Consider the following 14585-nt stretch of genomic DNA (forward strand, 5'->3'; position numbering starts at 1 on the left):
CAGTGGGAGCAGTTTCTGCCAGACCTGATAAATAGCCCTCTGGTAACTTTGAACACTTTGCCAATGTCCCACCTTTGAGGGGACATCTAAAGCCAATGCTAAAATATTGTAACCTTATGAAACTAAAAAGAAAATTTGGTAGGATAGTAAAATTAAAGTCTTTATAATCTCATTTGTAACTCTGCTTCCACTCTCCTCTACTTTAAGGTGAGCATAATGGAAGTAATCCAGTATTATATTGTCAAACAGTAAGCCTGATGGAAAGCTGCAGGACAAATTTCATAAGAGATAGTCACCTGTATTCGGTCTGTCAAAGATAGAAACCGTCAATTATATTATTATTCATAATAACACTCATTAAATAACTTCATTACTTATGTTTCACAAGTTAACAATGTGTAAACACCGTCACAGAATAAAACATCTATTTTGTCCACCTGAAAACAAACTGTCTCCCAAAGGACTCACATAAACAATGACCCCCCAATTTGGGAAGGGACTCTTCTTAATGTAATAAAGAAGACATTTTTCAGGGTGCAGCAGATAACAGTACTGTGAGTCTTCTGGGAGATAAAAGCTACGTCTCTTATGAAAAAATACTGAGAAAATTAGTCTGGCCTTAGAGCTTTCTCAGAAACATTCAAAGCATTTCCCTTATATGATAATGGGGTGGTAAATTGTACATATTTAAATGGCTACAATAATGTCTTATCATTCACACGGTACTACTGTAGATGCTAAATGTAAAGGAGTGTCATAGAAAGATCCTGATAAAATATGTTCATGTCATCCATCAAAGGTATAACTTAATAAAAAGGATGACATAAATGATCCAGCTCCACATGACTGTGAAAAGGGCAAAATTAATAATTGATTTATTCTTCTGCACATTTATTCTCTGCTTCTTTCAAATCAGGTTTTCTCTGGTAAACTTTCAAGCAACAATAAGGAGACTAGACTAGACAATCCTTCATTTTATTCCAATTATGAGTACAGTAGATCACTATAGGAAGCTAACACAGTATATGCGGTAATCAGTCAACAGCTATGCAACAACCCAGACCAACACCTTCATGTTGGGTACCACACCGCGTTATTGCTAGAGACCACATAACATGTCAACCAAGATGCTTCATACATACATACATTGTCCACTGACATATTTCTCTAAGATGCAAAATAAACAGATTTGACCTCAATACCTGGACATGAAGCTGTTGACATTTGTTTTCATAATTACTATGAGGATTAGGGTTATTATAAAGGCGTCTAGAAAGATGGAAGACATTCTCTGTGGGTGTGAGTAAATTATCTACTGCCTCGCTATGTTGTGAGATGAACTGTGGTATGATCTGAAAAGTAGAAAAAGCAAATCAAGCGGTGAAGATTTACTCCTTTTAGCTGAAATATTCATGAAAAGACATCTTCATTAAGGCATCACACCAGTAATCTTCATCTTAATTTTAGTGGTGGGCCTCTTTGGCTCATTAGCATTTTCTCTCAACGCAGACAAACAAGTCAACAGTCTCTGTAGCTGTAAACAGCAACCAGTATTTATGATGAAGCTGTTACACAATATCAAAGTATAGATAATCTAGAATGTGGGATGTGGGATCTTAACTTGTATTAAGAGAGGTGGGTGAAGAGTTTAATCTACCTGTCGAATGGATAGCTCGTGGAGTGATGAAGTCTAACAGTCCCTGTTGGGGAAATTATTTTTTCAACCAGACAGCTTTGTACTTTTATCCCCAGCTGTCCTCATAAACCTTGAGGAAGAATAGTGCACAGACATGCTAATGGCTTACTAGCTGAGAGGTGAATGAAAACCTTCGTCACATTTGCATTTATGCCAAGGGAGAAGACAGGTTCAGTTCGTTTTCACTCAGACAGTCTCATGTGGCAACATAATAATATGCCCGTTTGGTTAATGCTGCTTCATGTGAAGCATTGATTCCTCACTTGGATATGCGTCCTATAAAATGTAACATAACAATTATTCATGTACAGATTCAGTGACAATCAACAGAAAAAATCCCTTAGACAATTCAGCAAAATATTAAGCAAAACGTACGGAGCTCAACAATTAAAAAATACAAAGTTAAACAATCATAAAATCTTAACACCTCAAGAGTCCGCAAACCAGCTGATGTGACCTATTATTATTGTTATTTATAAATATATTGATATATTGCTTTATTGAGGATATACTGTTAAAATATAATGCTAAACTTCTGATCAGTAGCTGCAGAAGACGAGAAAAACCTCACAGCGACGAATCACAATTGAGTCCAGTCTTACAGGAAGGCTTGTTTCAAAGACACTGATGCTCAGTTAAGTCATGGCTCAAGTATCAATCAACTGTGACAAAACTTTGAATCAAAAATAACTGAGGTGCCACATGACATACAGTAAACCTTTATAATCAAATCCTAAAGAGTCTTATAAAAGTCATTCTGAAACAAAAGCACACAATACTTTAGTATACTTTGTCTTGCTTACACTGCATTTCTTCCATCCACAGCTCCTCTATTATAAGGCAGTAATTACAGTCGGGTACAGCAATAAAGCAATAACATAAGAAAGTATGTCCTCCGTTATAATCTACTTTAAACAGTTTTTATTATTTTTTTCAAGTTGCTACTTGCTCCTTGTAACGCTAGGGGCCACTATGGGCATGCGTTTTGATAACAGGACACACACAAAGCTTTCTGCTGAGCCGGCCCTCTTGTCATTCACAGTGCACAGCCACCGTTGTGAATTTGTGTAAAGTGGGAAAGGAACAAAATGCAAAACACACCGAATCAATCAGACTTCAGTTGAAAACACAAAAAAACCTTCAATCATGTTGTTTGTCAGTTTTTCCTGAAGTGAAAAGAAATCCCAACACAAACTAGTTGACGTAGTAATCATGTGTGCGTGTGACACACTGTGTGTGTGTGTTTAGTACACAAACCACACCCAAGTGAAACACATGGTTCAATGACTCAGAAGTTATTATCACCTGTTTATAGAAAGCAGCCACTACAGAGGAATCGCAGCACACGTGCCTCAATGTGTATCTTTTATTAAACATACAGGCTATGATGGTGTGCATTATCTTTTTAGATCTTCAAAAATGTAACAATGTATTAAATGATCGATAATATCCAACGACAAACATGAGTTGGTGCTGTACTATTTTGAAAAAATATCTAATTGCAATTACTTTAACTGACATTGCAAATGCAATATGATTTGAAATATTAGAGGGAGTGATCATTTCTAAACCATTGTTCTCATTTTCAATGAAAAACATTAAAATGATTGTGGTTTGATTTTTGTGGGGATCTTTACCAAACTAAGATGTTTTGTTCAGTCTGTAGAATATGATGTGTAGGCATCACATCTCTGCAGCGTCACAACATTTAATCTAAAATGGTATTTTGACAAACATTTCGCCTTAAACAAATATTGCTCCTATATTCCTGCGATTTGAAAATTGCAGTAGGCCATATTGCAATTTTGATAAAATTCTGTTAAATAGTTTGTTGCTGTAATAAGAGTGTAGTTAATAGATATGGTTTCACACATCTCCAACTGTTAGCAGGTCTCGTGTTTCCTGAAGCATTGCCCTCAGGCATTGGGGTTAGGCTTTACGTTAGCGTATGGTCAATTGTTGCAGAGATAACTAGTTGAGGTTAAGGTTCAGAGAAACGAATTATGTGTCCTCATAAATTATGTTAAAAGGACACCTTCTGGCCAATTAGACACGAGTATTTACTGTATAGGAATGCAGTGGTCACAGATTAAAATTCAGACAAACCATGCTTTGTTGGAGGTTATCATTTCCAATTGGTTGTAGTTTGTACTCATAATTTAATAAGTCACAGGAACAAACACAGAGGACTCAAACAGACGTGCATGCCACTTCAGATATTTTCAGCTGTTACTCAACCAAACGTTGGGTCACATGGTTGATTTATGTTTGGTCTTGAAAGCTCACAGTTGGTTGGGCTACACAACACATCGGCTTGTAGTCCATCTAAAATGGCTGCTACCATTCACCAACCCCATATTTTAATTTCCGATTACAATTTCATTTTTACAGCGCCACATGATAACAGAAGTACTCTTAGGCCACTTTTCATATAGAGCAGGTCCAGAGTCAGAAGGCTACTCTTTATAGATCAAAAAGGAGTTGCTTTGAAAAAAGGTCCCACAGCATATTGAGCATGTGACACCAGTGTAAACAGATAATTCATCTAACTTCATTTAAAACTCACTTAAAGTGACACTCACTGAGCTTTGCAAGTTATTTAAAGGTTAAGTCCATATGAAAAAAGTGTCAGCAATAAGTGTAATATAATTCAATAAGCTAAAACCAGTCTCAGTATCAATTCAGTAAAGGTGCAGAACAACAGTTAACAGCATTAACAGTCTGACAGAAGAGAATGATACGGTGATCAAACTGCAGTTAAAAGTGCAGGTCACAGTAGTCGCTAATCTGCCTTCGTCTCAGCAGCAGGGGGCACTGCTGCTGAAGACAACAGTCTGGCCCGTTCACCCTGGGGCTCCACTAGCCCCTCTCCACCTCCTTCCTCCTCATCCTCCTTCTCCAGGCCCAGTGGAGCCTGTCTTTGTGCCACAGTGTGCCTGGAGCGGGCCCTGTGCCTTCGAGGGTGGAGGAAGAGTGCAGGGTCTGGCATCGCTGTGGGCTCTGCAGGGCCCATCACTTTCTCTATGGGCACACACTCACGGGCGCGCTCCACTCTCGAAGACGCCCTGGCACTCTTGCGCTTGGGTTTAACCACGGGGGAGGAAGGGGAGGCCCCTGATGGCATCTGTGGAGAAACGGAGTTCTGCTCGGCACCATACTGGGCCCCCTGAATGTTGGCCCGGGCAAGGAGTCCCTGCCTCTGCTGCATCCGCTGGTGGTGCAGTTTCTGCCTGGCAGCATGCAGCTGGAAGGAGAGGTATGCTGCTGCCTCTGTTTGTTTCTGCAGCTCCGTGTTAAGGATGGTGGAACAGTGGCTGCGGCGTTTGAGCTCCTCCAGGAAATGGCGCTCCTTTTCCTTGAGATTGGCTCTGAGGGCTCCAACCAAAGCCCCTTTGTGAGTCAGCTCCTTATGAAACTCTCCTACAGAGCACTCCTGCTCGGCCAGACGGCTCTCCGTGTCCCAACAGCGGTCCTCCAGGAGCTCCTCTTCCTCCTGTAACTCTGACACAGAGATGGACCAGGAATGCAAGTGTTAAATACCTGCAGGAGTCAAAATCAAGAGTTTCCATATATAACGGAGTTTCAATATATAAACTACTGCTACAAATAGGGCTCAAAAATCTTATGATATTTGATTTTCTACATATCGGCCGGACAATTAGTGTATCTTAATCAAAAATATGAAGGCTCTTTCTACAACCCACTGGTGGTCAGTGTTCAACAAAATCAGCCACAGTGTACATAAAACACACACAGCATATACACACTATTTAGTACACAGAGGCAGATTACTTATTTGTTGGGACATACAAGCTCTAATCCTCAGCACATATGACCAAATAGGCAGAAATCAGAGATTGTCCAGATCACATTTTATCAAGGATCCACTCAGTAAAATGACATGAAAGTAGTTCATGATGAGACCAAATCTGAGTATTTGGGGAATCACCAGTTTCCTCTCAAAGTCTGAATCTGCTAATGGTATAGTGTGATGGCTTTAGAGCTGGAGCTAGAAATGACACACATATATGGAAAGGGTTATCTCCATTCTACCCTCAAAGACTACAGCCGGGCAATAGATCAATATTTAGTCATTATTGCGAATCTAAAGATATTCATGATACACACATTTGTCTTTTTAAATGGATGTAACAAATTTCTTCCAGAATAATTTCTGAAATACTTAAGGACGCCAGCTCAAAGATCCTACAAATTTGGGGTTGTTATTATCAACTAGACATGTTCACATGTCATTTTCAATACCCGAACAAATATGACAATATGCAAGAGGTGGAGATGAAAACATGAGACAATTAATCATCAGTATTTACACACTGGAGAGAGAAAACTAGCCGGCGTAGATCACTGCTGTTCTTTACCACCTAAAGCAAGGTACAATCATTCTGCACCACTGATACATAACACACTGCACATAAAGCTAGTCCATGTAATCTGATATGATCTCACATTCAAAATTATATAACATCAACTTGCGCTGATTTGTGAGAGATAAAACAGAAAAACTACTACTCGAGGCCTTCTCTCCATTTAAACTTCAACCTCTCTGCCAAGCGCAGGTTTAACACAGCATTCTGCTTATTGTTCTTTTTCCCCTCCTTTTGCTTCTGCAGACAAAGATTTTGCTCTTTCATTCCAGTAAAATTCCCCTTAGGAGAGGGAGGCATGAATGAAAAGCCAGTGCAGCAACCTCTGAGCTGACTGAGCTGGAGCTTGCCAGAGGAGAAGGAGATTACATCCACAGAGGCCTGCTCCATTGCCTCAGCCCATAGAAATAGGTCAGGTTTGCAGGGTAGGAGAATCCCAAAGGGTGGAGGGAGGTTTGGTGAGTCCTGGAACTTAAAACTGCAAAGCCTTGAATCCATATTAGGCTTAAATGTAATAAGGTGCTTCATACGTTGATAACAACTACAGCTTTAAGGTTAAAGGTGCTATGTATGAGATTCGGAGCATTTCGATTTGCTCTCAACAGCTGTCTACATGGTGACGGCTGAGGCGGCGGCTCGCAGCTAACAGTGCAAACAATGACAGAAGTGCTGACAGGGATAACATTGTTTACCTAGCCAGTTAGTAGCCTCGGATAACAACACACACAGAGCGAGAGCGACTTCACTCAGTGCTCAGGTAGACATTACTCCTCAATATCTTTCCATAGATAATAGTTGTTTGATGATATAAAGGCAGTGAATCCCGTATATTGCACCTTTAAAGCTGCTGCATCTTATTGCTTTATGATCTGCATTCTTCACTTGCGCTAGCTTTCTCTCTTATCTTTCTGTCTGTATGACTTCCCTTCATCATACTTAGTCGTATTTCATCTGTGATTTTCTTTCTCTCCAGGACGGATCCTCCGAGGGCCGATCAGTCTCAGGTTTTCTGTCGCCCATCACCACACCCAGGTTGAGCTCATATGCTAACTATAGACTACAGTACCTAATGTGATCTTCATATCCTTCCACTCCCCTCTCCCCTCCTCCTCAGCGTCTGCAGCTGACCGCATCCTGCCGCCTTGTCTTTTCCCTTAGTCGTACTCCTCGCTACCGCTCATTACCTCTCGCCTTCCACCTCCTCATCCTCTCTCCTTTTCCTCTACATCGCTCTGGTTCTCAGCAAAGTCTTGTAAGTAGACACCCCCTCTGGGACAATGAGGAAAGACGAGAGCAGGAAAAAAGAAAGAGGATGGATCAATTTGTCAGGATGGGAGGAGAACAGAGGGCCGTGCTGTACTGATGGATCAGGGGATAACCTGTCCTGGAAAAAGAGACGGGGTTTAATGGCTCAGTAATGCAGCTTAACAAGACTACCCCCCTTTGCTTTGTACAACCACAAACACATTCACACAGTCTTTTCACTCCCCTTGCTCTGTCTCTAATTCACTGTGACAAAATGGTGCCTATCTTTGCATCCAGACACCACAAACGGTCCTGCAAATTTCCGCTATGAGCCAAATATGTTGAGGCATGTGGTCTTTGCAGCTGTGTTAGGTTCTTCCCAGTTAGTGCTTTTGCGACCCCCGTACAGCTGTGACCAACTCTTTTCACACAGAAAAACGAGGAAACATTTTGCAGCCATGATCTGTCCTGTGTATGGTTTGTCAGACTTACCCTCCTTGAGGGTAAGTAAATGAAATGAGATAGAGATGCGTGGGTGAGAAGAGGGAGGAGGGCAGCTGACAGGGATTCATCCCCTGGGGGATGGGAGGGTTGGGGCGGACAGAAGGAGGCAGAGAGGGGGTGCGGGCGTCGAGTTACGGTGGATTGGGGGTTGAGGTTGAGTCGGGCAAAGACAAACAAGCCCAAGTAGATGCAAACGTGCGTCTTTCTGTCTCCGGTGCAGACGGAGAGCTTATTCATGATGAAGGTGGGTGATGAAGAAAAAGAGCAAAGAAGGGACGTTTTTTTTTTACATACCTATTTGGCTTCTGCCTGGAGGCTTCACCTTTAGATCACTTGTCAACTCTGAAAAACACAAGAGAAAGACAAAACCACAGGAAAGAGCTGTTTAAGATACATACGAATATATAAAAACTCATGAAATAATATTGTTAGAGCTCAAATAAAGATGCTCAATGGTGCTGAAATGTCTTATTAAAGCTCTATGCTTACATTTTCAGTTTGCTGCTGCTGGTTGACATACCAGATGCTCGATGCAGTTTCCAGCACATTTTCAGTGAGCTCATACATAATTGATGAAGCTAAATCTGAAACTTTACATCAAAGACGATGTCCTGTTTCATTACTTGTCACAGTTTGGAGAAAAACTGCAAACTCAAAAGGACTTATTAGCATTATTAGCACTCCTTGAAATCAATATTCACTCAAATAAAAACTACTGGCAATCGGTTTCAAGAGGAAATGCAAAACCAAACAAATAGAAACCCCAAAAATAAGCCAAGTGAAATTCAAGATGCTTGCCATGAAGCGATGTAAGCAGAGACGCATTCATTACAACTGATGTAGCTGAAAAAACAATCTAATTTTAACCCAAAACTACAGTTCCACACTGAAACATTCTGCAGAATGACGGAATACAAATAGGTGAAACATGATTTTGTGGAGAACGGATCGATACAGATTTCTCTTATGTATTGTACTGTGTAGTGTAGTTGTTATTGTTATACCCGGTGTCACGTTGTGCACAACTTTTATCTCTTGCATTAGTGGATGCATCCATTTGTCTTGTACCATAAAATAATAATAATAATCAGACAGTCAGCAGCTTGCTGGTCTCAATGCTTTATTGGACAATAAAATCATGATTGTATGACTTTTCTTCAGTGGTGCAGGAAGTAGTAATATAGCTGAATGATGTTACAGTGAGATACGCCATTAACATGATTAGGATTATGCATATATTACATGATATGATATCTGGCACATATCTCGTCATTTTTGGATACTAGCTGGATTATATCTCATGTCAGTGTATTATAGCCACTGACGGTTTATGTTATTGAGAAGATCATGTATCAGACTGGTATATGGTGCTTAGTTATTGGCAGGGTTGGATTGTCCCTGATAAAAAATGATATACAGTGTCTCTGACGGGGTTGTGGGGGTCGGACTGCTGGTCATGTCTGGTCTGTCATTTAGATTTTCCTTCAGGCCGGCCGGAATCAGGGAAATCTCTACACTCAGCTTTCAGCACACTCTGAAACACAGAAATACGTCTGTGTGTGCGGCTCCAGTAATTTCTAGATGAACGTGGCACAGATTTGTCCTATTTGAATTTTCCATTGCCAGAGATATGTGACTGTTCAATCAGCCACGGGTGACGATCGTAAACTAGTTTAATGGCCATCATTTTAACTTGGTAACCCTAATAACACTCGCTTCGATAGATGTTTACTTGAAATATAAAGCAGAATCTAAAACAGCAGAAGTGTTATTTGTAGCCTTTCTTTCCTCTTCCTCTCTCCGTCACACCCTTTCTCCTTCCCTCTGCAGTAAGTATAACACGCCTGCCCATGCTGCTGGCATGAAGAGAGGGAGACAGAGGAGGCGAGGAGGGTGGGAAGACAGATAGTAGGGAATGAAGGAAGGGAGGGAGGGAGGAAAAGGGGATAGAGGAACCGCAGATAGACAGCTCCAGAAAGACTCGCTGCTTGCTGTTTAATTTGTAACTGCAAAATATGGGAGACTTTGAGAGGTCCTGTTTTCTAGTCATTATCCTCAATCACGCATGAATCACTAATGAAGTTTATTTCAGCGCAGGAAGTCGGCTCTAGGAACTATTTCTTAAAAAACAACAAACAATGAAAAGGAGGAGCTCAGCACATTGCTTCATTCAGTGTGTGTGATGCTTTGTAGATTCGGCTCATCTCCTGCAGCCTCACTGAGCATCCAAGGTTTTTGTTTCATGGCTCGACCTTGAATTTTGCAAACACATCTCGAAAGACACACGCCTAACTGATTTCTATGGCACACAATAAAAACACGTTATATCAGAGAAAAAGCCCCATTTTTCAAAAACAAGAGGACACAAATTCATTTAGCTGGTCGTTCAACGAGGCAGAAGCGTAAGAGCCTTTAAGGTGATGAGAACAAGAGTTCAGAACAATAATAATGAGGTCAGCAGTTCAAAGTCAGAGCTAATATGCACGGCAACTTCGTCAGCTCAACCTTGACGTATCCTTCCAGGCTGCACATTAGCAAGCTGGCAGCAAACACCCATCGGCATCTGGCGTCACAGCCGTTCTCCAGACTCTTCGTCATCATCACCTCGTTTTATGTATGGGAACCTCGTTGAAACCAACCCCAAAAACTAAAAGAATGACTGCAAGTTACACATGCTGTCAACATTCTAGCGTAAACATGGCCTGAAAAAGGAGACTGCTTTGTTACAGTGAAGATAATTTGCTGCTTACATTTGTTTTACCGGTTAGAAGTGAATGTGGAGGTGAGTGGATTGTTTGGGAATGGCAGCACTTTACCATGCAGTGGAAACAGTGGACAACAAGAGAGCACACAGCGACTAATGACACTGTGAGACAACAGAAGCACTGAAACGAGACCTCACCGATCTATTGAACACACTGCGCTCCTTGAATACTGAGGTCTCTATCAGCTGTTCCCGATACCAGCAGTCAGAAGAGGAGTTGAGAGATTCAATCATTGCTTGTACAGCGTTGCGTTTGTCCCTGTAGCCTATACTTATTTTCTATGCATTATATTATAGTTGCTGAAAAAAAGAAAAACATCCGTACCCCGTCATGTAAGCACGTCTCTGAGCACCTCGGTTGTCTTTTCTTCAAGTCCTTATAAATCATCCGTCACATTTTTCCTTTACCTCATGACGTTCTCCATCGAGGTCAAGGATGAGGGGTCAGGGACACACATAGTATGCCATTTTTTTGGACTGTCAACCGCAGCCCAGTTCTCAGATCTTTGTACTTACTGTCAAAACTACATACGAGAAACCAGCATTCAGTTTTTATGCACAAGATATCTGAAACAAACAACCAAAAAACTTGAGGTTTGCTGCAATTCTCAATTATATTTCATCAGGGCTGAAGACTTTTCTGTTTGCCTCTGCATTTTATTAAATATTAATCTGGGACCATGTATTCATGTCTTGCATGGCACTGTAATTCATGTCCCGTTTTAATCTTTTGATTCTATTTTAGCTTATTTTTGTCTTCCATTTTATTATTAAATCATATCTAAATGTGTCCTTTTGTTTTGCCTTTTTTATATTAACTTGTGTTTCTTTTCTTACAGCTCTTGGAATTGCTTTGTTGTTTAAATGTGTTTTACAATTAAACTTTCCCTGCCGACTGAAAATCAACCAGGGTGCTTGGTGGCCATTTGATCTCACTTTGCCTTCAAAAAACAGACATTTGCCTGCAAAACCTTTTAACGGCTTTTCAATCTGGGTTGAGGGCACCATTCGATTTAAAGACGTTCAGCAGAAAGAGTAGATGGTCTCGTGTGTTTTTAGTGAGTGTGGCATAATAATGTATCTGCATATGCAATTCCACAAAACCTTTGAGGAACGTGGAAATGAAATGCTGTGTTGTAGTTTGTATAGAAAAACACTGGTAAGCAGATTCATGACTCCAGTGGCTACAGGACAAAGATATTTGTGTCGATGAGGTCTGTGGAAGGAATATGTTTGCTTGTTCGGACAACAGTATTGTGTCAATAATTTATTGTTTCAATCATTTCTATAAAGAAAAAGATTTTCTTTTTGAAGGTTTGCCCAAAATGTGTCTTGTTTTCTTGGAGCTGAAAGAACTCATAAGCATTACTTTATTTATGTGGACAAAAAGAAACATTTAGGCTGCCTTTCTCTACACCATCACACACACACACACACACACACACACACACACACACACACACACACGCACACACACACACAGCTTTATTGACCAGATGTGATTGTGCAGCAGAGCTACAAAGTGATGGAGGGGGTTGTTCTCTACAAAACAAACCCTAACCCCCCCCCCCTGTATCAGTATACCACAATCCTGTTCATATGGATTACTGAAGATATGGGATCTATGGATTAACTGCGACGAATATGTTTGAATGCATCTCTTTAAAGTTGTACAGTATTTTGTGTGTGACAATGAATGTGTGTGTGTGCAATATGTGGCTTATATACGTGCATGCTTGTGTGTGTGTGTGTATTTAGTCACATCGGGAGATTCTCCTCCACTCTGAGGAGACAAAGCTGCCCCCCCCCACCCCACCAATTTAAATATTCATATTCACTGATAGTAAAAGGATAAGGAAGGCCTCCAGGGAATTAATGAAAATCAAATAGAGCATCCTCCCAGTTATAGTAATGCAAATGTGTGTGTGTGTGTGTGTATGTGTGTGTGAGTGTGTGTGTGCGCGTGCGTGCATGCATGTTTGATCATGTGCACCGGCTTGCTTGATTAAATGGACGGCATATCCATTAGGCCCGAAACAGGAAATGATGCAATCTACAGGAATTGTAGCATGACATCACCGTGCAGTCATTGATTGATGGTGCAGACACACATCATATGAACAATGAGGCCTGTGTGCACACGGGGAGACTTAGGGTCTCTCCCCGAGATGAAAATGACAATAACTGCACTACAGATCGAGAGTCACAACAGCGGATTATGTTCCTTTGAAAATTAAATATTGATCATGTAGTCCGTCAAATGAGCTTCTGCCTGGATAGAATCATATCATAAATTGTAAAAACCTAATTAAAAAAGGCCACAAAACTGCCTTCTATCCACAAAACACATCAAGCAAGTAATTAAAACTCTCTGTAAATCTTCTCTTTGAGGGTCAGTGGGAGGGGTCCTTGCTGATTATAGCACCAAAAGGATCCTTCACATAAATATGAGCTCATTAGCGCTGAAGATTTGCTGCTTTTCTTTATCCTACATTTCATAGACTAAAGAAATTGTAAAATTAGCAGATAATAGTCACACCATTATGGGTGTAAGTTTATGGAGTGTTATTTTACATTTCGGGGGTCACATGAATGTGTCTTGGCTCCCTCATGCCTCAAGTAAGATCAGCAGCAGTGTGTCCCTCACCTGTGCATCGTTTCTGCAGGGAGAGGATCTCCAGGTGGAGGCCGTGGAGTAAAGTGAGGTGCTCCTGGCGGAGGAACACCACGCTCCTCTCCACGCTCCCTATCTGCCGGGACAGGCTGCTCTCATCACCCATGGCCGAGTCTGGAGGGACAGAGGGAGGAAATCAGAAGGATGGGACCCACAGATATTTTACCACCAGCACCCATCGCGTCCTCTCTTCAAGAGACTACCTTTTCCAACTTCCTATCACGCTGTAAAGCTTGAACTGAAGCTGCTAAATGTCACTTACTCTTACAAGGAACATTGCTTATTTCAGCCACAGAGAGAGGGAGAAGTGCAAGTTCTGAATTGAGGTCATGTGGTGGCTATAAATAAGGTATTGATGACAACAGAAATCAGCAGAAATGGGAGAAAACATGCACTTCCAGTCAGGATGCAGCTACATCAATTAATTAAGCCTTTGCATTATATCTTAAGCCAAATGGATCTGCTTACCCTTTATAGCGTGTTAGGTGCCAAAATCTACTAAATATGATTCGCAAGCGTTATGAAAACGTCCTCCGATCCGCGCATGCTGGCCTCCAGTGCTGGTCCAAATCCTGTCGGCTGCGGTTTTTACCCAAACACATCTTATCTGAAGCTTCAAAGTGCTTCTGAGCCGCATGTGACGACGTTTGCTTAGAGGACGGAGAGGCTGGACAGCTGCGTAAAAATGCAAAACCCCCGCGATGCGCGGCACGGCGGTGCTCCGGCGGAACCGCTCCTCGTCTTCGCAACACGCAGCATCGTTAGGAAGAGGATGTTTTCAAGTGCGTCGATACGAAAGCCCGCGAGGCAAGTGCGCAGTCCATCCTCTCAACACGCGCACCCTTCCTACTCGCCCATCGACGGAGACGTCGAGCTGCTGTGGACTGAGGCTGAGCGAAGGGAATGATGAAAACAAGCCACCGGGAGCAGAACACTCGAGAAGATCGTACGACAACGTGAGCAGGACAGCTGATTGGAGGGACCAGCCCGAAACAGCAATACGTCGACTGTGAAGAGGATCAATACAAAGCAAGCGCGTGTGGGAGTATACAGCCTACAAAGGAAAACACACCGGGAAAAAAAAATAAGAAATAAAAACTGTGACTTGAAAGCAAACATTATTTTCTTGCTGTAAATCTGTCACATTGTTTATTTTCTGATTCGATACTAAGTTAGTGATTTCTGTGATTTCTGCATCATGGACCGAGGCTGCTGTAACGGTTCTCAACCTGCGGGCCGCGGACCTCCTGGGGGCGTCTCAGGAGTTCTACTGTTATTTAATTCACAGGTGGAGCCGTTTGATGAAGTGCAATCAAG

The 14585-nt window shown here is 41.6% G+C and overlaps 1 protein-coding gene across 1 annotated transcript; it reads right to left on the minus strand.

Moving 5' to 3' along the window:
• Positions 1 to 867: 867 nt before the first annotated feature.
• On the minus strand, positions 868 to 14343 carry ccdc92ba (coiled-coil domain containing 92Ba). The gene is made up of 4 exons (XM_031860747.1): positions 13737 to 14343; positions 13242 to 13382; positions 8125 to 8172; positions 868 to 5197 (listed from the first exon to the last, which is right to left on the minus strand). The coding sequence occupies exons 2-4, from the start codon at positions 13372 to 13374 to the stop codon at positions 4479 to 4481; spliced, it is 900 nt and encodes a 299-aa protein (XP_031716607.1). The 5' UTR covers positions 13375 to 13382; positions 13737 to 14343; the 3' UTR covers positions 868 to 4478.
• Positions 14344 to 14585: the final 242 nt, after the last annotated feature.

This window comes from Anarrhichthys ocellatus, unplaced genomic scaffold (genome assembly GCF_004355925.1).
Source record: "Anarrhichthys ocellatus isolate YVR2014 unplaced genomic scaffold, GSC_Weel_1.0 scaffold24, whole genome shotgun sequence".
Taxonomy (NCBI): domain Eukaryota; kingdom Metazoa; phylum Chordata; class Actinopteri; order Perciformes; family Anarhichadidae; genus Anarrhichthys; species Anarrhichthys ocellatus.

What these genes read in the sequence shown, in the direction of transcription:
- ccdc92ba (XM_031860747.1), bottom strand. Translation starts at nt 13,374, where the DNA reads ATGGGTGATGAGAGCAGCCTGTCCCGGCAGATAGGGAGCGTGGAGAGG. An exon ending in CCTGCAGAAACGATGCACAG is followed by an intron (nt 8,173 to 13,241) that starts GTGAGGGACACA and finishes TGTGTTTTTCAG; the next exon opens with AGTTGACAAGTGATCTAAAG. An exon ending in TCCAGGCAGAAGCCAAATAG is followed by an intron (nt 5,198 to 8,124) that starts GTATGTAAAAAA and finishes TCTCTGTGTCAG; the next exon opens with AGTTACAGGAGGAAGAGGAG.